Below are 24,863 nucleotides of genomic sequence, written 5' to 3'. Positions count from 1 at the left end.
GTGAAGAAGTAAGCTAACATATTTCACCAAGGTTGTAGTGAACAAATCCCAATAATTTTATTCAACGATCAGAGTCGTTTAATACGTCCAGTTATTCATATACGCACACATAAGCATTTAGTGTTAATTTCATAACCTCTAAAAAAAAGCCTTGTCGACTTTATTTTAGAATTAACAAATTAATCGGCCTACATTCTTCTAGAATCCCATCATCTAGCAGACTTGGAGTAATTTTTTTTTTTTTTTTTTTTAAACCAAGCAATGTTAGATAATCAAGGAAGAAGGCTCATCTTTAACCCAACTTTGCTCGCGGCTCGGGTCCTCAAGTTTTAATAAAATCTCGATTTTTCAATACCAAACCTCGAGATTCGGAGGCGGTCGAAATCCCACATATTCTCAACAATCCTCTTGGTCTTGTACTTAACACGGACCTAATAGGTTTAGAAAATACAGTGAGAACAAATTATGAAGCCATAAGAGGCACAAACCCCTATTACATAGAGTTTTTGGAAGTTTTTGAGTGTATCAAACCCCTATGAAGATTGAAGTATTCATGGGCGATGAAATCACTCATACGTTAAAATTATCTTAACTATCTAAGAATTAAGAAAATAGCACAAATTCGGTGAGACACATATGCAATTGGCTATATTTTTGAAGATTTCGACAGATGACTCAAACGAAAAGAAGATAAATCCACACTAGAGGCAGCCACATCCGTTACTTTAAGTTCATCCAAGACATAGAGCCCCCCCTGCTTACGGCCTGTCCCAATCACCATCTGAGATCGCGGATCCTGAACACAACAAGATGAAGAAGAAAAAGTGACTACGAAACCAGAATCGGTCAATTGACTAACAGACACAAGATTTAAAGCAAGACTAGGAATATAGTAGACATCGGGAATGGAAATATGAGATGTAACAACAGAACCAAAACCCTCTGATGGCATAGGGGTGCCATCGGCGGTCATAATGGGTATGGACGAGTGAGGGGACAAAGACACAAAAGATGAAAAATGAGGGGACATATGGTTAGAAGCACCCGAATCAAGTATCCAAATGGAGGATGGTATACCTGGGACTGACGATGAAGACAAACCTTTAGAGGAAGAGGCTGACATGGCATGAGGCTGAGAGGCAAGGAACTGCTGGAACTGCTCAAACATGTATGGGTCCACAGATGGGGCAGCAACGTCGTTGGTGGGCGGAGGTGTCCACGGAGGTGTCGGACGAGGTGCCCACGGAGCTGGTGCACGAGGTGCCCACGGAGCCGTTGGACGGGGTGCCCACGGAGCCGTCGGGCGAGACTGAGGCTGGGTTGGGCGTTGTTGCTGCTGCTGCTGCGGCTGTGCTCTGTCCCTGCCTAACTTCGGACACTGAGCCTTCCAATGTCCCTTCTCTTTACAGAAGGCACATTTATCCAGAGGGAGTGATGACCTGGACGTACTACCAGCAGGAGAACGGTACGGGGCAGCAAGGACAGCAGGCACCGCGGGTGATGGACTCTCCTTGTCGATCTTGGACTTGAGACGAACCTCTTCGGCCAGCAGCTCGTTGACCACAGAATCAACAGAAGGAAGAGGACTGCGGTGAAGAATCGCACCACGCAATCCCTCAAAGTCGTCACGAAGGGCCATCAGGAACTGAACCAATCGTTGCTCTTCACGCCGAGAGATGTAAGCCGCCACTGCCCTCAATTCAGCCGACTCAGTCAATGCCAACTGATCCCACAATGAGGACATGGCATAATAGAACTCTTGAATACTCAAACCGTTTTGCCGAAGCGCACGAATATCCATCTCCAACTGATACTGTTTTGCAAAATTAGACTGAGTATATAGTCTCTCTAGATGTCCCCAGACCTCCTTCGCAGTCTCGTACTTCGCCAACTGAGCACCGATCGAGTGGGTAACAGAATTGTTAATCCACGTGATAATTTTCGCGTTGTCAGACTCCCAAACATCAATCGAAGTTGCAAAATCTTTAGCCTTCTCATCGGTAGGCTTACGACGCACACCCGTCACATAACTCCACATCGATTTTCCACGCAAAAAATTCCTCATAACATAACTCCAATATGAGTAATTTTTTCCATCCAGTTGAACACCAATTGCCTGAAGGGAATCATCTCTACGACCCGCCATATCGAAAAAGCACAAATCCAAACACTCCAAAAACAACGAAATCCAAACAAACAGATAGAAACCCCCAAATCGAAACCCGAAAAACGAAATCAACAACGCATCCAAACAGCACCGAACCGGTGAACAGGACAATCACTCAACCAATTACGACATCCACAAATCAAGAAAAGGAGGCGAAAATACCAACGGTACAGACGAAAAACGTAGCTTGACTTCGATCCGCGAACTCACCGCGGAGTTCGATCCGCGAACACCGTGCTTGGTATATTAACTTTCTTCAATCAATTAACAAAAGCCATGAATGGAGAAGATGGCTCTGATACCATGAAGATTTAGGGATTCGGAGAAAAAGAGGAAGTCTGAATTGATGAATTACAGAATAGAATAGTCTGGGTATATATAACCCTAATACAACCAAAAAAGGAAATAAAAAAAGGGAAATAATCATAAATACAATAATAATAATAATGACTAATATATTATATATATACGCTAATAATTTTCAAATTACAACCTAACTATTCGAATTACTACGAAAGGCTTAGACATGCATTTGGGTATATTTTTTAGTATTTGAATAGTTAGTTTGCAATTTGAATGGAAGTTATATATCTAATTTCTTATAAAAAAAAAAAAAAAAAAATTAAGACGACCGATAGAGCTCCCTTGGGCATTTAAACATTTTCTCTACTATTATTTCATTAATTGCTTTAAGATAAATATATATATATAAAAGATTAGCCCCCCTAAAATACTTGTCTCGCCAGGTCACACAATACGGTATTTTGCAAATGAAAATTTTAAATTTTCGGATCCTTGCTCAAGCTGTTGCTTTATAACCTTTTTTTTTTTTGTGTTACTTTGAAACACAATATCGATTGCTCCATCAAAATGACCATATTTTATGTGCCATGCAAATAGCGATAAAAAGATAATAATTAAAAAGACAGGAAAGTAAAAAATTAAAGGCCAAACACACACCTTTTGAAAATAAGTCTCCACTGACCACAGACGGAAAAAGAATATAAAGTGAAATAGACCTGAGAATCTGCTTCGAGCAAAGTTACCATTGGTGAACAAAAAGATAAAACGTGAAGAACAGTGTACCGATTAAAGGAAAGAGAACTAGGTGCTCTTCGCCTACCTAGAAAATTCTCAACAAAAGATCTAACAGTGCATCCTTTAGCAAAGCAATATATTTATATATTATATTATATATTAAAGTAAAGAAATCCCATCTACTCACAAAAACATTGTTCAATTAACAGTGTTTTTTTCTTTTTAATTTTTTTACTAGAAAAAATAAGATATTGGATTTTTAGACGTGTTCATTCATATCGATTTTTTATTTATTAGAAAGATAAAAATATCTCTAAAAATTTTAAATTCATTTTTATCAGAAAGATAAAAAAATATCTTTATATATTTCTTTCTCCAAACTAAAATATACTTATTATTCCGCAACAACGCGCGGGGCATACTATATATATACACATTAATGAAAATTATTTGTTTATAATTCTAAAAAAGTATCATCAAAATCAAACAACATGTTTCATCCTAATCATACTTACTTCGTTAATATATTTGATTCAAACATATTTACAAATAGTTTCAAGTGTTTCGGTGTTGAATTTGGTTTTTAAAAAAAAAAAATTAAAAATGACCAAAAATGCTACAAAATCAATACATTAGGGATCAAAATGCTCCAAAAAAATGTTGGGGGACCAAAACAACAATATTATAAAAATTGAAGGATGTTTAAGCATGCTTATGTATGTAGAATAAAAGGAATACCTCATTCACAAAGTTTTTTTGAAGCAATTAAATACTAAGTAACAGAAAGGGATAGTGATAGCGTTTATGCTTCTCCTTGGAACGAGAGAGAATATTTTCTAATATAGTTTAGGCCATGCTTTATAATATACGAACCATTATACGAAAAATTAGAACTTTTCTTTTAAGCTATTTTTTTTTTCATTTGTTTTTAGAAAAAATTGTACAAAATAGTCATTTGAAATTTATTGATTAGCAAAATAGCCAAAGTTTTAACTTTTCAACAGAGTAGCCAAATTTACGTTTCCAAAATTTTTTTGACAGCCAAAATTAAATTTTTTGACGATTATTATAAGCAATTTATCACTTTCAAAAAAATTAATCTTGGCGTCAAATTTTTTTTTGAAACCAGATTGCTGCACATTTTGGCTATTTCACTAAATTAAGACAAACATTGGCTATTTTGCAAATTCATAACTTTAAATTGGCTATTTAGCTACACCACCCTTGTTTTTATTGTCAAAGTTAATAGCAGTATAATACTTAATATTTTGATTTCATACATAGAAGATTGGACTCAAGAAGTTTGAGTTTGATTACATCAAAGACTAATAAAATTTGATAAACACGCTCAATTTCAAACCGATAATAGAAAAAAAAAAATTCTTTTTTTATTATTAGAAGAATTGTGGCATAAATATATAATGTTTTTAGATGCATATATACTCATTTTTTTGTTGCTGTTATAGCAATTTCGGGATATCATATTATTTTCTCCCATATTATTAATATATAACCTGAAAATTACATATTTAAATATGAAAAATGACCATTTAATGTCTTTTTATCATGAAAAATTGTTGAACTTGAGTACTTGGAATAAGAAGAGTTGTTTTGTTTTTGTGGTATGATAACTTCATACAACAAGAACAACAACTTAGAAAAAAAATTAACTACCCAGTCATTCAACTTTGAGTAAATGGCGGCAAAAATACTTATATTTTTCGTTTGGATACATTTAAATACCTATACTTTTTTTTCGTCGGGATAAATACCTAATGTTGACATTTGGTTCCTCCGTTACTACCAGTTCTGTTAAGTATAAACGTAAAGACACGTGTCTATATCCTATGAAAGCAAAAAAAAATTTACCAAATATTTTATTAAAAAAGGATGAATGAATTAATTGTTTGTCTGAGTATTAAATAGAAATTGAATTTATTTCAAACCTACTCAAATATTAAAAGCCCCAAACTTCTCAGAAATCGTCATTTTTTTCAAAACGCCCAAAACCCTAGATCGAAAGAAAATCATATTCGAACCAGAATCTTCAACTTCAAAATCGTGAAATAGTTATTGTTGGAACCGTAGATCGATTTCGATTTATCTCAGTCTTCATCTTCTTCTTCTCACTCGTCTTCTTCATCTTGAAATCGCGAAATCCTCGTGGAAGAGGAAAAGTGGAGGTATTCGTGTGACTGTGGCGTTCCGCCGGTTCAGTTGTGTTCATGGACCAGTGCAAACCCTGGTAGGAGGTTTTACACGTGCAGGAAAAAAAAGGTACGCAATTTTATTCTGAACCTGGTTGTGGAATACATTCATTTTTTTTCTTCTTTTCATTTGTTTAAGTTTTGGTTCGTAGAATGAAAGCGGGTGCACTTTTTTTCGGTGGAAAGATCCTGAAATGTGTGCAAGATCCAAGGAGATAATTCCCGGATTGCTGAGGAACAAGAACAAGCAGGACTCTGAGATTAAGTTGCTTCGAACTAGGATTTTCAGGCTACAAAATGTTTTAATTATTGTTGGTCTTCTGAGTGTGGCGTTGTTTGCATTTGTAGGAGTGTAGTACCTTTTGTAATGAATGTGAAATGAAGACTTGGTTTTAATATGAAAGCTCTGTACTGTGAAATGAAGGCTGTGTACTATAGTACATTTGAAGGTTGTGTACGCTTTTGAATGTGAAATGAAGGCTGTGTACCTTTTGTAATGAATGTGAAATGAAGACTTGGTTTATGTATTGATCAATTAAATGAATTATATTTGATTATGTACTGTGATATGTGTTGAATCTGAAAGAGGAATGCATGTTGAATCTAAATTACATACTGTGATATGTGAACAAACTACACAATATTTTCCAAAAGAAACTGTAATAGTGACAACTCTTGGCATTTGTCCAAAACATTCTGCACAATGTCACAATGTACAATTCCAAAACAAAACAGAAGTAGTGCACTAATATTATAAAAAAAAAACTGCACAAGTTCACAGTGCACATTTCCAAAACAAAATAGCATCAGTGCACTAATATTTTCCAAAACAAACTACACAACTTCACAGTGCACATTTCCAAAACAAACTGCACAACTTCACAGTGCACATTTCCAAAACAAACTGCACAACTTCACAGTGCACATTTCCAAAACAGACTACACAATTTCAGTGCATAACTCCAAAAAAAACTGAACAATTTCACAGTGCACTAATATTTTGCATCTGAAATGAAGTATCAGGGGATGGACGTGGCTGAGAAGATGAGGTGTTGGACTTGGATTTTTGTCTCACCCGTCGTTCATTTCTTTTCACAGTCTCTGGGGTAGGGTTACTCTTGGGTGGTATTCCTCTTTTCTTTGTTTCTTTTACCTGCAACGAGTTATGCTATGTGTTATGAGTGTGAACAAGTGAAGTGAACTGTGAAATATGATACGGGTTACCTTCTCGACACTCGCATTTTTGCAAGTTGGTCTTGAATGTCCAGCTTGTCCACAATTGCTACAATGGATGACTTGTCCCTTCCTAGTATGCTTCTTATCAGAATTCCCAGGAGGTGGCTCGTCGGAAGCCTTGGTCCTCTTTTTTTTTTTGGTCTGCCCGGTAATGCTATATCCGGTGGTGGTAAAATGTGATTTTTTCCAGGTTCCGGCCATTTGTCCGGACTGCTCATGGGCTCTATAATGCCACTATACGCTGCAGTAAACGCCTCCTTTTTATACCAATCGTCGATGAATTCCATGGTATCTAGTCCGGATGCCCAAATACAAGACAACGCATGAGGGCAAGGAGTGCCACTTAGTTCAAACCCCCGACAAGTGCATTGTTTGGCCCTCAAGTCAACGACAAAGGTCTCGGCTCCAAGAAAAGTGACCTGAAATTTGGCATTACCTACAATATCCAAGATTATCACACTTTCAACAATACTAACTCAACTAAAAAAAACAAAATTAATCACACTTTCAACAATACTAACTCAACTAAAAAAAAAACAAAATTAATCACACTTTCAACAATACTAACTCAACTAAAAAAAAACAAAATTAATCACACTTTCAACAATACTAACTCAACTAAAAAATAACAAAATTAATCACACTTTCAACAATACTAACTAAACTACTAACCTGCTAATGCAGATTGACAATGTCTTGCCATATTCTCGTGTTTCTCAATGATCTCTAATACTCGCTTGCCAACTGGGTAATGCCATTTCTCAACTAAGTTTCTTTTCGTTGCAAATCGACACATCAACCAAAATCTGATCTTTTCGAGGATAGTCACTATCGGCTTGTCTCTTGCAGGCATAATAGCTGAGTTGAAGCTTTCACATAAATTGTTTAAAAGCATATCACATTTCAGGACATTTGCTCCACTCTTTCGGATCTTTCTTCAACTGCCACTCATAAGCCTTTACATCCTCTTCTTTGATAGCATTCATTTTGTGATCGAAATCTGGCTTTGTTGTTGCTCGTGCACAAGACCATAACATTTGTTTTAACAGCAGCCCACTATGCTCTTTCTTGAAGTTTGCATGCAAATGACGAACACATAACCTTATCTCAGCACCGGGAAACACGTCACCTAAAGTTTTCTCCAATCCTTTTTGTCGGTCACTCATCATTGTGAACCGACTTTCATTCTGAACTTCGAGATCCTCATGAAGAAGCTTCATAAACCATGTCCAGGTCTCTGTGTTTTCCTTCTCAACCACTGCAAATGCTACTGGATATTGAGAATTATTTGGATCAATCCCTATTGCAGCAAGTAACATACCTTTACAGTAGCCTTTCAAGAAACATCCATCGAAGCCTAACAACGGTCTGCAACCCTTGTTGAATCCATCTTTACATGCTTTGAAGCATATATACACTCTCTCGAACACCCTTTTCCCGTTATCGAGATAAGTCTTCAATAATGCAGTGGTACCTGCACATATACACACCACAATTAAACATAACATATTATATGTGACTTAAACATAACATATTATTATCCAACTTAATAATACCTGTGTTAGTTAGTGTTAATTGCTTGCAATAATCGTCTAAAATGGCGTATTGATCCTTCATCGATCCCTCTATTGCTTCTCTAGCTTTGTTTTTTGCCCTATAAAACTTGGTCTTCGAGACGTTGCTGAAATTCTGTGCGCACGCCATACTCTTGAAACTTGTGTAGTCCATACTCGGATTGAGACGAAAATGCTCCAAAAAATGCGACGCTAACCACCGACTTGTCACGAGCTTGTTATCGAACACAATACCACAGTCATGTTTGTCTACTAAGGTATTAATCCTAATGGTCTTGTTATCAGAATTCTTAACCTTGGCATATATCACCCATTGACAACCTTTTCCTCTACACTTTGCACGTAATCTATTTCGGTCGTTGAATACATACTTGAAGTCCCTATTGTTATGAATAAATACTTCTTTTAGAACCTTCCTCACATGATCCATTGATGGAAATTCCATACCTAGTTTGAAATTAAAGTCCTCTAACCTTGACCGTGGATTGTACTCTTTTTTGCTCTTCCGACTTGTTTCAGCTTCATCGTCGCTACAGAGACTATCCAACTCGCTCTCATTCCACGAACCGTCCGACTCTTCCTGGGCATCGTGGACGATGTTACAAACCTCGTTCACGGACGACCACCATTGATGAGGATGAGTTGTGTTTTGAAGGTCGACCTCGTGCTCACCATCGTCTTCATACTCTTCCTCGCCGAGTTCGAATTCCTCTTCGCCATCACTACAATCCTCTTCAGCCATCGTCGATTCCAGTTTAATTTTCAAATTTCTGATTTGGGGCTTTAGGGTTCTGTTTTGTTTTTTTTTTTTTCTGAAATGAATATACTGTAAAGTGTAAACTAATACCAAAATAACGTATACGAAAATAAATCACCAAAAACATGAAAATAAATAACGCAGTAACGGATTTTAATTCTAAAAGTAATCTAGACCGTCCATTCAGAACTGGTAGTAACGGAGGAACCAAATGTCAACATTAGGTATTTATCCCGACGAAAAAAAAGTATAGGTATTTAAATGTATCCAAACGAAAAATATAAGTATTTTTGCCGCCATTTACTCTTCAACTTTATATAAGGTGCAATATTTTGTCCATTTTAACAAAAAAAATAACTTTTGGGCCTCGTAGCTATCAAGCTCATGGCCCAAGCATGTTGAGTTGGGCTTGATTGGCCCAACCCATGTATGAAAAACATACGAGATCTATTTGAGGTCAGCTCGCCGATGATCTTAAGCTACCAAAAGCCCGAGCTCGTCTGATTTGAGCTCTTGAATGGAAAACTCGATGGGTGATTTTGAGCTCCATCAACATCTAAGAGACAAAGAACGTTCAAGCATCTCTTCCTCAATCATCTCGTTCATTTCGGATCGATGAGGAACACGTTTTGTTAGTTGAGAGGAGAAAACCAATTCAACGACGATGTATAATTGGGACCACTAAGACAGTCTCCTAGTGGATAATGCCAGGGCCTCGTAAATTTTAATCGAGTTTCACCTGAACATCACGATTAATAAAAATATAGAATACACATACGCTATAAAGTGGACGCTTTTCAACATATTACGAATATGTTATTCTATCATCTCTACTCTTCATTGTATTGAGCTCTGAGCTGCACCTCCAAATGGAATGTTTCATAAAACTAAAGAAAAAAAAATCATTTATTATTGTAACTTCGATGTAATTTATGAATTGCTTCGTTTCTAGATTTTTGAACAAATTGAACTTAAGACGAGAGTGTGAGGCCTAAATTAATAAATTAAAAACAAATTTAACATTTATGATCATAAAGCTCGCGCTCTTTGAGATAAATTCTCACCTACATAATATCGAAGTGAAGTGTATATTTACGTCTATATATCTACCTCATTTTTGCTTGTTTTTGTTTTTAAATCAGCTTATATTATATTATGAATTCTAAAAAGGGAAAATATCAAGACTATCCCTCATGTTTAATCAAAATGCGAGATTTATCCCCTCTATTTCTAGAAATATCATACATATCCCTTCAGTTTAATATAAATGACATATACCTCCCCTAACAAAATGTTATATTAAAAATATCACCCTTTTCGTTTATTTTTTACAAAAAAATTATTTGAACTCCCCAAAATACCCTTAATAGAATAAATATTTATTTACTATTTTATTAAAAAAAAAATCAAAATCTCTTTTTATAAAAAAAAATCCTTAACTTTTTATAAAGAAATTTTTTAATTTAATTTTTTTTGTATGTAGAATAAAAAATAAAAAATTATTTCATTAAGGGTATTTAGGGGAGTTCAAATTATTATTTTGTAAAAAATAAACGAAAAGGTTGATATTTGTAATATAATATTTTTTTAGGGGATGAATATGTCATTTATATTAAACTGAAGGGATATGTCTGATATTTTTAGAAATAGAAGGGATAAATCTCGCATTTTGATTAAACACGATGGATACTCTTGATATTTTCCCAAAAATATTGAAACGTGTTTCAGTTAATAAAAAAAGAAAAACAAGTGGTGGACTTTGATAGGGTATGGCTGCCACAGTGTTGGAATGTTCACAAATCCCTATATAAATAGTTGGGGTAGGGTTCGTTTTTTACCACACAAAACTCACCCAATCACTGTCGTTTTGACATCGTATAAAATAAAATCTCTCTCCCTCTCTCACTCTACTGTTATACACTCTCTGCTCTCTCTCTCTCTCTCTCAACGATCGAATTGGTCTTCCTCTCAGCTTCAGAAAATGAGCTCTCAGATCTTCAGATCCGCTTCCAGAGCCGCAAGGTCGGCTCTTAACGCCTCTAAGACCGCTCGTTCTTTCTCAGGTAATTTATTTTTTATTTTCTTTCTCGTTTTTTTGTTTTAAAAATGGAAAAATGCTAGATTGATCGATGTGTTTGTTTCTTACGAAAATCGATTGTGTTTTTCTGATTCAATTCTTTCGTTATTGAATATGAAATGAATAGTTGATGAAGATTCGATGTATAAGCTATTTTCATTTAAGACGTGATTGATAATTGTAGCGAAGCAAGAACAAATGAACGCAAAGAATTAAAAGTACGGATTTTTCATAGCTTTTTTCGTAATAGCATTACCGATTAGATCTTTTGTTCACTGTAATTATTTTGTTTTAGATTGGGAAATGAAATGAAAAAGGTAGATCTGAAATGACCGACTCTTTGCAAACTATCCTTGTCGTGGCCTCGTGGGTCCACTTATATCGTTTTAGGCTGTTAAGATTAGTTCTTAAAAAAAGGCTGTTAAAAGATTATACCTTTTCTCTTTGGACTTTCATGCTTAGATTTCTTGAGAAGTACAAAATGTGAAAAGATTTCATTTATGCATATTAAATGTTTATAAAAATGTCGAAATGTGAATAGTTCTTAACAATATGGCGCAAAACAATTGGTGACTATACACTCAAGATTAAGAATCAAAACCGATTGACACCAGACATACAGAACTAACTTACAACTAATTAGTCTCCTAATTGATATATGTAAACACACATACCAAATAGTATATTACTCATTGCATTTATGTGTATAAAGTATAAACCAAGGATTGAAATACCATTACCGATATCGTATTGAGATTCAGATTTTGTTAGGTTACCGGGAGATACCAATGGTTTACCTAAGAGTATCCAGTGAAGGTAAGAGTAAAATGTACCGATGAAATTACCGTTACCGACGTAGTTTACCGAAAAATATCGTATTTACCCAAAGGTATCAAGTGAACACATCATTATAAAAAAAAAGTGTTTTCATATATAGGATAAAAGTGTAAATAGTCTACAATATCTTCGTTACAATGCATCACGTTTTGCAATATAACACTCCCATTGGAGCAATCATAAAAAAAAAGTGTTTTCATATATAGGATAAAAATGTAAATAGTCTACAATATCTTCGTTACAATACATCACGTTTTGCAATTCAACACACCCATTGGAGCAATCAACCCTCTCTTATTTAACGCCCACGATCATGAGCTTAAAATTTCAAAATTTTCAAAAGTCGGTCCAAGATAACAAATTGGCCCAATTTTTTTAAAATTTTTAAAAAATTGATCTGGTTAATGGGATTTCGGTAACCGATCCGGTTTTCTGCTAGTAACCAGCAATTTTCCCGGTATCTAGCGGTTTTTTTCATATCGCTACCGAGAAGTGTCAAACACCGGTATACTGACCGATTTTTTCTCGGTTTCCCCGGTATTTCAATCCCTGGTATAAACTATAACATTGCTAGAGCCTTATTGCTCTGAATTATATGGTCTCTCCCTTGACATTTGGAGAAGATTGCCTTTGAAGCTATGTAAAATAAAATATAAAAGATTTGAATAACTTGTGTGTGTTTTCTTGCGATATTTAGAAGGACGAACGGTGGCCGCGGCAGCAGCGGTGTTGGCGAAGGGAAAGGCGCCGTTGGTGGCTTCGGGGTTTGGAAGAGCCGGCGCTGACAGTGCTTTCCGGGCTTGGATTTCTGGATCCCTCGCCGTCCCTGTGGCTGGTATTTCCATAACTCAATCGGATAGGGGTGTTTAATGTAGGAAATATTACAGAAATAATGTATTTAAAGAGCAACATTTTCATAACAGTGCTTGTTTTAAATCCGTTAAACAAATCGTGTTTTTTTTCATAAGGTAAACAGTTATGTGGGATTATTTTTCTTATAGATAAAACTGTAAACTGAACCGTAAACAAAGTTAATCAAAGCCCAATATAGTAAACAACTTTTTAAAAAATATTCTGTAAATATCAAGAAAAATGATTGTTTATAACTTATAAAACACTATTTTCGCGATAAATAATTTAGACAAACTTTTTTTTGTGATTAGTATTAAAAACCTGTTATAGCATACAATTTCCACTTTAAATTAAAGTTTCAGAGTTTGATTTGAAAACCAAAGAAGCTCGCCGCTATAAATTGATGGGACAATTAGTTTTTTATGTAGTTTTCTGATAATTTAGAATCGAATTCTATAGTGAATAGTTCTTGAAAGCAGGAATGCAATCATAAAAATAAGGTCTAGATGATTAAATATATATAACTTGAATTATACGTTTAAATAGGCCAAACACTTTCCTAACACTTCTTCTTTTTCTTTACTCAGCCTACATGCTCTTGGATCAGGAGGTTCATGCTGCTGAGGTATTTCTAGCCACTCTCTCTCTCTCTCTCTCTCTCTCTCTCTCTGATTTATTCTTTGAGGTTGATTAGTATCGTAAGTGTTTTTGGTTTCTGTCCAGTTGGAACGCACATTCATTGCTATCAAGCCCGACGGAGTGCAGAGAGGATTGGTACTTTATCAACCAACCCATGAAGTCATTTGTTTGCTTTTTAATCTTCTTAGATTAATCCCGTTAAATTTTTTTCGATATCAGATCTCCGAAATCATCGCAAGATTCGAGAGGAAAGGATTCAAACTCGTTGGCATCAAAGTCGTTATTCCAACAAAGCCGTTCGCCGAGAAGCACTATCACGATCTGAAGGAGAGGCCTTTCTTCAACGGCCTCTGCGACTTTCTCAGCTCCGGCCCTGTTATTGCAATGGTTGCTCTTCACTTTCATACCAAACTTTCATCAGTTAAAAAATAAATAAATAATAAAAAAAAATCCATTCTTTCATTTATTTATTTGTTTTCATTATTTTTATTTTCATATTCAGGTGTGGGAAGGTGAGGGTGTGATCAAGTACGGCCGAAAGCTCATTGGAGCCACCGATCCTCAAAAATCAGAGCCCGGGACCATCAGGGGTGACCTTGCCGTCGTTGTTGGAAGGTAAATTTTTTATTATTATATAGAAATGATTTTTCTTATGATATGATTTGTACTAGTTTCAACTCGAAGATTAAATAAATGATTCGATTGTTTTGCTTCACAGGAACATCATTCACGGAAGCGATGGCCCAGAAACGGCAAAAGATGAGATCAGTTTGTGGTTCACTCCGGAGGAGTTGGTGTCTTACACAAGCAATGCAGAGAAGTGGATCTATGGAGACAACTGAAATTGAAAAACCTTTTTTTTTGTTCTAATTATTCCGGCTATTTATAGGTCCCTACATGAAGAGTGGAACAAAAACTGATCGTTACAAAATAAAACTGCCCCAAAAAAAAAAAAAATCCCTTTGCAAGAATAAATTGGTGATTGTGGATTGGTGGCAATAATTATTTTGATCTCATTATGTAATGTAATTCTGCTTTGTCAAGTATGGAGATGAAACAGATGAAAATTGCTTTGTTTTTGTTGAGATCGTTATACAATTCATGCTGAGTTGTCTTCTTCTTCTTCTTTTTTATTTTATTTTTTATTATCAAACATCGGGGTGATTTTTCTTGTGAAAGTTTTGCATCGATGGCCATCTTCAACATATAATTCATTCATCCCTAACATTAGATAAGTTGTATCCATTTAGTATTTGTAGTAATCATGTCTAATAGAATTTCATTTCTAACATTAGATAAGTTGCAGTGGAATGTGATAAAATGGAGTTAAATTTGCACAAGTCAACTTCAATTCTCACTCTATATTAATGGAATTAATAAACATTCCACTTTATTTTAGTGGAATTTTATTAATATATAAATAATTATCTAATTACAGATCAACCACAATATTTATTGTATTTATATACTGTGTTATAGTTGTATTATAACAAAATTACATATGAAATTATTGTGGTTTATTCTAATTTGATATAATAATTAATTTTGATATGTGATAAAAAATAATTATACTAAAAGAGTCATTAAAAATATTCATATTCATTATAAATAAACTAGAAAATAAATAACATGGCATACACATATAAATAAAATAAAATTAGTATTTTTGCATAATTATACTTTATAAATTTTGTGCCAAAAATATACATATTATATGTTATACGTAAAGAGTATTTGTTTTATTTTTTAAATACGGCATTATGAAATGCAAATTATACAACTTAAATAAATATGAGTTATAGTACAATTAATAGAAAAATTTTAAAATTATTAAAATAATATATAAATGAAAAACTTACTTTTTAGTGTTAAAAATGAAGTATTGATCATTTCGATTAAACATTGTTTAATGTAATAGAAACTGCATTTTGGAGTGTAAGAAAATGCATTTTGGAGTTTTGGATTCGTCGAACAGGGACGAAAGTCGGCCTTAGTGATCCGACAATGCCGAGTGGAAGGGCCGTTGCTCAATGGATAAAAGTTACTCTAGGGATAACATGCTGATCTTCCCCAAGAGCTCACATTGTCGACATTTTGGAGTGTAAGAAAATGCATTTTGGAGTTTTGGATTAGAGATGCTCTTAGTAAAAAAATATTCAATATTCAATTATTTTAAAAACAATATTCGATTTAACTCCCCCTAAGCTTGAAGTCTAGCTCCGTCCTAATCGCCAAAAATAAGACTACGAGAAAACTCTTAACCAAGAATTTAAATGCCGTGGATTTTTGTCAATTTTCGGCGGCAAAACCGCTACTGGAGGAGGTGCGCCATATATGAGCTAGCATTAAACATCTATGATTTTTAGGGCCATTTTATGAGAAAAAAACACTTTTAAAAAAAAGGAAAAAAAATGAACAATGCATTGTTATATTTTAGGGAAATTGACTTAATTAGTAGGAATTTTGATACTTTGGACAAAAATAGTAGTAAGTATGTTTTTGGACACTTTTACCAGTAACTATAGACTTATATATCTACAACTGCTATTAATTATAAACTTGTAAATCTACAGTTTATAACAACTGTATACTTTGATGTTTACAGTTACTAGTAAAAGTGTCCAAAAATATAATTACTATTATTTTGGTCAAAATTATTAAAATTGCTACTAATTGATGTCATTTGCCTGTACTTTACGTTTTAATTTTAATGTTTCACTCCTCTCTAAAAGTGCAATAATGCATGTTTGGGTTCGGGTATGAATTTGGGCCCTCACTAGACTCCAATTTCAGCCCTCGTTAGACTCATTAAATTTAATATGAATTTGAATGGGGAATCAAGTTGTTACAATAAAATAAAAAATAAAATAAAAGTAATAAAAAAAAACGACCTTTTGTAAGGCACTTTCACGCATTTTTTTAGACGAGCAATAGTTATCAAATCATAACAAACTTTATGTCATCCGAATCAATCTATTTACAATAATATGATAAATAAAAAACCAAAAATTGTGGTGGAGGATTTACACAATTGTGGGAGAAGGAGAAATTGTGGTGGAGGATTTACACAATTGTGGGAGAAGGAGAAGAAGGAACCGAAGGAGTGGACGTGGACGGAGAAGTTCGGGTCAACGAAGTGTCGTCATATTTATTATGCCGTGCCGTGGCTCTTATGTAACAAAAAATTGCCACCGAAAAAATAGTAGCAAGACCTCCGAGGACCACGCCAACGCCAACAATGGAATTGTCCATAAATCCGCGATGATGATGATCATGAGCATGGGAATTCTCGACTTCCTCATCAAGAACCGCTTCCTTCGAAGAATGAGTCTCTTGCTTCCCTTCTTCATGAGTTTCTTCGGCTCGAGACTCCTTGATGATTTCATGGCTAGAGTTGAGATTATTTCCAAGCTTCCTTGCTATAGAGTGACTTTTACAAGGAGTTGCTAGTAAGACTACTAAGCATAGAAGAGCTAGCTTGTGAATGTAATGAGCCATATCATAAACACTTGATTGAGAATATGTTTTGAGACTATGCTATAGATGTATTTATATAAGCGATTATGTGTCCGTGTGTGTGTGATTTGGTGGAAGTTTCGTTGTAGTGAGATTTGCAATTAATGGGGTTGTCTCGAGGAACAAAGGAAACACACATGTTGGCCTTATTAATTAATTAGAATATCGTAATCAGGGTTTGTACAACTAAGAGTGTGATTAATCAAGGGGACAGGGAAATCCTTAATGTGTGCTTACGTAGAGCATGTTGTGGCTTTATTGATGATTTGAGCTTATTAATTTATCGGATCAATGAAAAAGGAAGAGAATCAGAAGCTTCAAATAGTGATCAAAATATATTGTGCAACAAGTCCAATGCCCATGCCAGTAAGATATATTAGATACCGCCTAAATGATAGGAAAAGACAAAACCCCTTGAAACATTTTGGAATTTTTATTAATTTATGGCTATGCAATGTATGACCTAAAATGTGGACCGACACCGACTAAAACATTTCCATTATTTTTTTTTTGTTTGTTTCAGAAATAGTAAATGATTTTGGAACTACAAATGAAAAAATGCACTTCAAATTATTTCATAATCTTCCTCAAAAAGAAAAAAAAATAAATTATCTCATGATCAACGTGTGTGTGTGTATATATATATATATATATATATATATATATATATATATATATATATAATTGCCAGTTGAAATTATGTATATTAAAAATATGATCCATTAGGAAAATAGACAACTTAAACGTTTGATATTGCTAAATAGTAATCGTTTCGTAAATCTTAAGTAAATAACCACAAAGATCACATGATCCTATCAGAAAATTTTATGCTTTCCAGGTTCGTCCCTCCTTATTTATTTTTGAATTTCATTTAAATTTTGATTATTAATTCAGCAATTTATTTAAGGCATTTTTTTTAAGAAATTTGAATTTTAAATGCTCTTATATTTCCAAAAATATATAAAGAAAGCAGTTATTTTTACATTATTTCGTGGATTCCTGATAGTATATCAATGCCCAAAATATACGCAACAATTATTTTTTTGATTTTGTGTTCTTTAAAATCGTAGTTCACATTTATACGTATTTACAGATATTTACATAATATTTACAATTATTGACACATATTAACAGAGATTAACACATTTATTTTATTTGAATATTTTGTGAGTCATTCATTTAAATTTGAATTGTGTTATGCGTTTAAATTTAGAAATTAATTATTTAGTTGACTTAATCGTGTTAAGAGGGGCGATTTATCAAATTTATTTAAATAGCCAACGTTTGGGCGGGAATGATATGTATGGGTATTCTTGTAAAATTGCGCTTGTAAATAAAAGGCAGTAACTATTTATCTAAGATTTACGAAACATTGACTATTTATCAATGTCCAACGTTTAAGTTGGCTATTTTCCTAATTAATTGTTAAAAATACCAATATACATATATATAATCATTTCCTTAATTGCTATCTCAATCCCTTATAATTTTAATTAATATCAATTTCATTGGATTTAAAATATATTTGAAATGAGTGTAAAAAGAATGCTTGTAAATAATTCTAAATGGGTACAAAACCGTTTAAGTTGAATTAAGAAGGTTGTTGCCGAGACGCTCATCACCGTGGTAGTTAATGAGATCATCAGTGTCTTGACGTGTTCAAAAGTATTTGGAAATAGTAAATAGTGAGTTTTGGAGCCTAATTTATCAGCAACGCTGTGAATTAAAGTACACCGATTATCACCAAGGCTTGAATACCTTAGGACAACTATATATTCTAAGGATGTTTAGCCGAGGGTATTTAAGAAGATTTAGACTGATATTTGTTAGCTCTGATTTTTCTCTATTTATACTCTATATGTCGATGTACTTTGTATAGGAAGAGAGATTGTATATGCAACTCCCAATTTGAATTATTAGTGAAATCTACGACGGAAAAATAAACCATTAAAATCTATTTTATTCATTTATTATTAAGTCGGATTTGTGACTCAAATCCTAAACTATACAATTTCCAAAAGTGAGCTGTACTTGTGTCATTTTATCTTCCCACGTGATATTTTTTTTCTTAATCTATTTATATGGAGTCCATATCTCTTAATTCAAAATAATATTCTCCAATTAAATTGCATTAGTAATAATAATAAGTATCCTTTAGGCTAAACCTACAGGCTTGTTGCGTCTATGTTGAGATATATGCACAAGGTTTGGAATAATAAAGAAACAAAAACACACAAAACCAACAGAAAAAAACTATTTTTGATGTGGTCGATGATAACATAATTAGGTTTGTTTGTATGTGTGTACAGAGCTTATCAACTTGGAACATAAACAATTGTGCCTCATGTCTGGTAAACATTTGAAAGAACGTGATTTCATGATGTTTTGCTAAACAAAAATGAATAGCTTCGTTTTATATTCAGCTATGCTTGTTTATTCACTGCCTACTTTCTCGTGAACAAAAATCATAATTTGATAAAGGTTGGTTCCTTGAATACATATATACATTTGCAAAGTTAATATAGAACTGTGCTTGCATATGCAAACTCTCCAATTGGTACTAAATTCTAGGTAACATGGTCACTAAAAATAAATTTCTATCAAATTAAATATATAGACAATACTATATAATCTTCTCCCTAATTAATATATTAAGCTAGAGAACGGTGTCTTTACTGATAGGGTATTTTTCTTTATAAAAAAAATGATAGGGCATTTTGCTGTACCAAGTTTGAAATATATTAAAATAGCTAGTTGGTAGTCATTGACCGTTCATTATAATTTTTTTTTTAATTTTATAGTACTGTACCTCTGAAATTACATATGGCCAGCTACTACATCATAGGTGAATCCAGCTTGTTAACCATACCATTAGGAATATGATTAATTATAAATGGTACAACAACTTAGATTTCTTTATAGTTGGACTTCGGTCCCTTAATGAATGTATTTGTTCCATATTTTGACCAGTAACGCTGATCTAAAATTATTTCTACACATCTGGTTCTCATTTAAAAAAAATCGTTTTAAAATCGGATCAACATGTCGTTTCTCGTTTTGCTGTCTTTATTGTCGTTTCTTTAATCAATTTAGAAATATTAATTTAATTAAATAAAAAAAGGACACCCCTCATCTCTCTGGCTCGCTCTCTCGCTCCGCACATCTTCTTCGCCGCAACCATGGCGATCTCAATCCAAACCCTAACAAACAACCTCTCTTTCTCAATGTCCCTAAACTCACTCTTCCCGAAGCCCTCCATCTCCGCCGCAAAACCGCCACCGTCGCTGGTCGTCCGAATGGGCGGCGGTCCCCGAACATTCCCCGGAGGCGTATCGAAGTGGCAGTGGAAGCGAATGCAGGCGAAGAAAGCCAAACAGCTCCTCAAAGCTCGCCTCGCCCGCGAACGCCAGATCTACGAGATGCGAAAGCGCGCCGAGCTCCGCGCCGCCACGTCGGAGCTCGAACGCCCCTGGGAGGCCGTCTCCGCCGTCGCCGTGGCTCCCACGCTCCTCTCCGTTCCCGCCGACGAGCAGCTCAAAGTCCTCGCCGATCGGTTCCAACGCCCCGGCGGATTCGACATGTGGACCGCCAAGGACGGCCCTCAGCTCTTCCCCTTCCCCGACGAGCTTCCCTCCGCTCGATTCTTCCCCAAAGGCGTCGTCCACAGCATCAAACCCTACCGGAGAGAACTTCCGGAAAATTCCGGTGATGTTGATCATGATCCGCGGAAGGATCGGCGGAATTCTGCGTCGAATTCGGAAACCAGTTCTGAGGAATCGGCGATTTCATATTCCAAACGAAATTCAGGCAATGGTGATCAGAATCGGCCCAAGAATCAGAGGAATCAGGAAATCGGTTCCACGGAGTTCACGATTTCAGAGTCCAAACGAAACTCTGGCAACAATGATCAGATTCGGAGGAAGAGTCAAAGGAATTCTGCGTCAAATCCGGAAACCAGTTCCGAGGAGTCAGCGATGTCATATTCCAAACGAAATTCAGGCAACGGTGTTCAGAATCGGCGTAAGAATCAGAGGAATCGGGATACCGGTTCCACGGAGTTCAAGATTTCAGACTCCAAACGAAATTATGGTAACGATGATCAGATTCGGCAGAGGAATTTGTCGCTGAATCGGATCGGCAATCGATTGGAGCCGGTTAAGAATCTGTCGAAACAGAACGGTGGACACAGACTGAGTGGTCGATCCGGCGAGGCTAGACCGAGGAATGAGAGATCGTCGGATTCCAAAAGATCGAATTCGTTTGAGCGGAAGAGCGATCGCAGTGAGGTTAGGACGAAATGGAGCAGAAATTTCAGGTATAGAGACAATGGATACAAGAGAGGAAACGATTCACGGTCCGAGGTTTATGATATGAGTTTGGAACGAGACGGTAGTTATGGATTTCGTTGACGATCATGTTGTGGATCTCTATAGGTATGGATAATCTTGCTAATGTACGTATAAATCGTACTTTAGTTGATAAATATTGTATATCACCATTTTATCTGTATGACCACATTGTTCTGTTGCTTGAGAAAGAAGTTATTGCCGCCACAAAACTTGTCAATGTTATGTGAGTGCATATTGAAACTTGGTTTGGACTACTTTGGACGCGTTTTCATTGAAGATGGAAATATTTCTTATTCCCACTTGAATAAATTAATCGAAAAAGAAAGTAAAAAAAATAAAATAAGGAACCCAATAATAAGGAAGTGGAGGATTTCGTGTGTTTGGTCAATTTCCACTATGATGCATTGTTTGATATTATTACAGATTGTTCTAGTCGCTCTAAACTTTCAGTTTTTGGGCAAGGAATTGTTCAAGCTCTTTTCTTTACATGTGTGTGTAGTCATTTTATGGTGTCATGAAAGCTAACGAATCAGTTCTTCACAAAGAGGTCATATTATCTTATTCAAATTATTATTTCTTTCTCAAGTGGATTTACAATATGTTGCAATGAAATTGCAGTCCACTTATTGAGAGAGAGAGAGAGAACACATGAACATAGCTAATTATGTCGGTAAATAGTGAAAAGAGTGTTCTACGTCTCTGACATAGGATATATATGTAATGGTTTTTTTTTTTTTTGGGTAATCATGTTCTCTAATTAGTCAAAGTAAGTGGTTTCTTTGCATAATATGAGGTTATGAAGTAATCTTCAAATTTGAGAAGTCTTTTGTGGCCTGAAAACAGAGTGGCTTTAGTAGTCAGCACAGTGGAAGATACTAGTGCGGGTTGGTTATTTTATAAGGATTGTGACTTCTTCCTCGTTGACTACGTCACCGATTGTTGCATTTCAATTCAAAGAACACATCTAAACAAGTAAGTGATTCATGAGTTATGACCACACTTATATCCAACCGTGTTATCTTACTTTAACTAGATATGGTATGCATGTATGTATATACTCTGAAGTGATCAGATTAAAGATAAGATTGCTATACAATTTGTAAAGGTTTTTTTTTTTTTTTTTTTTTTTTTTTTTCATTGTCCCTTTTATTGCAAATTGAAATTCAGTGTCTATCCGGAATCCTTTAATATATGCGTGTCAACGGAAAAATCTTGCTTTTTTTTTTCTTTCCATATATCGAATCTGAATGGCGAGTCAACCTTATCAGATTGACCAACCTTGATAATCTATGTGAATTTTAAGTCCTTCAAAATAATCACGACCTTTATTTTGTTATAATAAAAACAGCAGTTAAATGGAGGGGTATCAAGTTGCTCCGTGATAATGCCAAAGCGTAATAATAATTTCCATTATATTAAAGTTTACATAAGGTTATGTATGATCAGGGCCGGTCCAAACTCACCCGAATTCATTAAAGACTATAGCCGAATTAATATTTTGGGGCCCTTCGATAATAGTAAAAATTTAAATATAAAAAAAATATAAAAATTTAAATATTTTTGACATATATATAATATATACTTAAAATTTTGGAGTCCAACCCAATCGAAGGCCCTAAGCACCGACCTTGTTCGCCTATAATCAGGCCGGCTATGTGTATGTTATATAACCTTTTTTTGTTTTTTTATACAAAAGTTTACATCTACAGCCATAACTTTCCACTTTCAGGGCAACACTAGTGGCTAGTTTTTAGAGCCCTTAATTGCAGTAGTGGAATAATGCTGTGACTGTTAGTTACAAATGCTTTATCATTTAACTAGAGTTCAATTTAACTGAAATTTTGGTATTGATTAACCATGAATAACCGGAAGAGTTGTATTTGTTAGTTAAAAAAATGCCTATATTTCCTTCGAGTTGAATAGGCCATTCAAACTAATAAACTTGTAAAATAGCTCACGAAAGCCAAAGCTTTATCTTAAATTAAGGAATTAGTTAAAATTTCTAAAAATATGCAAATACAATGTGTCAATAACTTTATACACAAATGTAGATATCGTGTATACAGTTTTAAGAAAAGTTATAAACGATATAAAAGATAAAACTTTGACTATTTTACTAATGATTTGGTTTCAAATGTTTTTTTTTAGTTTTAACATATATTGTAATTTTAGATTTTTATGCTCATTTAAACCAATTCAAAATCAAATTATTAAACTCAAGTTGCACATGTAGAAACTTGTTTTCTAAGCGAGTATAAAATATTTGCAATATTTAAATTATATTAATTCTTCTCCAATATTACAAGAAATATTTCGTCGTTAGTGTCTTACACTTTAAAATGTTTTTCCATACCAAGTTTCACTATGAATTTGTGTTTCTAAGTGGTTACTGGCCGTCGAAATTAATTATTTTCATTTTGCGTTGAAATTTGACGAAAAAAATTATTTTTGGTGACGTTTTTGACATGATGAATTTAAAAACGTAATTTCCATTAAAAATTGATATATTTGACGAAAAAAATAATTTTTATTCTTAATGAAAACTTGGTGTTTATAAGTAAAAGAATGAAAATAAATAAATAGGTTTCATATGTATCATGAAGTCTCACATCGACTGAGAATGTATCTTTTGTGCTCCTTATAAAGGTCATGGGTTACTCCTCCTATTGTCAATTGGTTTTAAGATGGAACCCCATGATACTTTAACATGATATCAGAGTCAAACTCATTCTCGATGTTGAGACACCCGTTTCTACAAACTTCACGCACCAGTTGTTCAATCATGGGTATGAGGGGGGTGTATCAAGAAGTCCCACATCGACTGAGAATGTATCATTTGTGCTCTTTATAAAGGTCATGAGTTACTCCTCCTATTGCCAATTGATTTTAAGATGAAACCCCATGATACTTTAACAATATGTCTATATATGAACGTCGTTCAATATACGCATCCAAGGACGGAGCTACAGTAGGCCAAGGGAGGATTCAAGCCCTCTCTCAATTTTTATTTTTATTTTGCATTTTTGGTTCATTTTTTTCAAAAAAATTACAAATTAACCCCCTTGAATTTTTTTTTTCTAATTAGCCCCCCTGGTGAGCTTCTCATGCATCTATATGGTATGTCATGTCATGCAATGTTTTGAAAAATACGTCAATAAATTGTAGAACTTAGTGCTATTATTTCTCTCATTAAAATTCGTATTAATCGGTATTTTCAATCTTGTCCCAAAATAACGTTTCATGTCATGTACCATATGATGAGCATGTATATGCTGCGTTGCGTGATCATTTTTTTAACCCTCTTTTAAAAAATAACTCAAGTTTCATTTTATTAATAAAATAATTCACCAAGTCGAAGTAAATTAAACTAATTAAAATAATTAATTTAATTTACTTCGGTTTGATGGACTATTTTCTTAATAAAATGAAATTTTGGTTAGGGTATTAGAAGAAGTTATGAAATTGGATAGTTGCAATAAATTTTTCAATAATGTTTTTTATTAAATTTTTTAATATATTTTTCTGCATCTGCTTCCATTGGCAAGCCAGATTTTCGCTGATTTTTTTTTTTCAAAATATATCCATTTGTTTTCATTTTCATCAGCTTTTTTGTT

At 34.3% G+C, this 24,863-nt stretch overlaps 3 protein-coding genes and 1 pseudogene across 3 annotated transcripts; 2 read left to right on the top strand and 2 right to left on the bottom strand.

The window, feature by feature from the left end:
* Nucleotides 1-758: 758 nt before the first annotated feature.
* Nucleotides 759-2,146, bottom strand: LOC149405510 (uncharacterized). Its single transcript, XM_089607243.1, has 2 exons — nucleotides 1,078-2,146; nucleotides 759-796 (listed from the first exon to the last, which is right to left on the bottom strand). The coding sequence occupies exons 1-2, from the start codon at nucleotides 2,144-2,146 to the stop codon at nucleotides 759-761; spliced, it is 1,107 nt and encodes a 368-aa protein (XP_089463369.1).
* A 4,248-nt stretch (nucleotides 2,147-6,394) lies between these two features.
* LOC149405509 (uncharacterized) lies at nucleotides 6,395-8,964 on the bottom strand (annotated as a pseudogene).
* A 1,857-nt stretch (nucleotides 8,965-10,821) lies between these two features.
* On the top strand, nucleotides 10,822-14,505 carry LOC149405508 (nucleoside diphosphate kinase 3-like). The gene is made up of 7 exons (XM_089607249.1): nucleotides 10,822-11,042; nucleotides 12,591-12,728; nucleotides 13,333-13,370; nucleotides 13,469-13,519; nucleotides 13,604-13,771; nucleotides 13,887-13,999; nucleotides 14,103-14,505. The coding sequence occupies exons 1-7, from the start codon at nucleotides 10,961-10,963 to the stop codon at nucleotides 14,224-14,226; spliced, it is 714 nt and encodes a 237-aa protein (XP_089463375.1). The 5' UTR covers nucleotides 10,822-10,960; the 3' UTR covers nucleotides 14,227-14,505.
* A 5,510-nt stretch (nucleotides 14,506-20,015) lies between these two features.
* EMB1513 (copper ion transmembrane transporter) lies at nucleotides 20,016-21,526 on the top strand. Its single transcript, XM_089629853.1, has one exon. The coding sequence runs from the start codon at nucleotides 20,080-20,082 to the stop codon at nucleotides 21,307-21,309; it is 1,230 nt and encodes a 409-aa protein (XP_089485979.1). The 5' UTR covers nucleotides 20,016-20,079; the 3' UTR covers nucleotides 21,310-21,526.
* Nucleotides 21,527-24,863: the final 3,337 nt, after the last annotated feature.

This window comes from Urtica dioica, chromosome 2, assembly GCF_054948205.1.
Source record: "Urtica dioica subsp. dioica isolate 48M chromosome 2, U.dioica_male_clone48M_v1_H2, whole genome shotgun sequence".
In the NCBI taxonomy this organism is placed as follows: domain Eukaryota; kingdom Viridiplantae; phylum Streptophyta; class Magnoliopsida; order Rosales; family Urticaceae; genus Urtica; species Urtica dioica.
The sequence above is the reverse complement of the archived record's forward strand: the minus strand, read 5'-3'. Positions and strand labels throughout refer to the sequence as shown.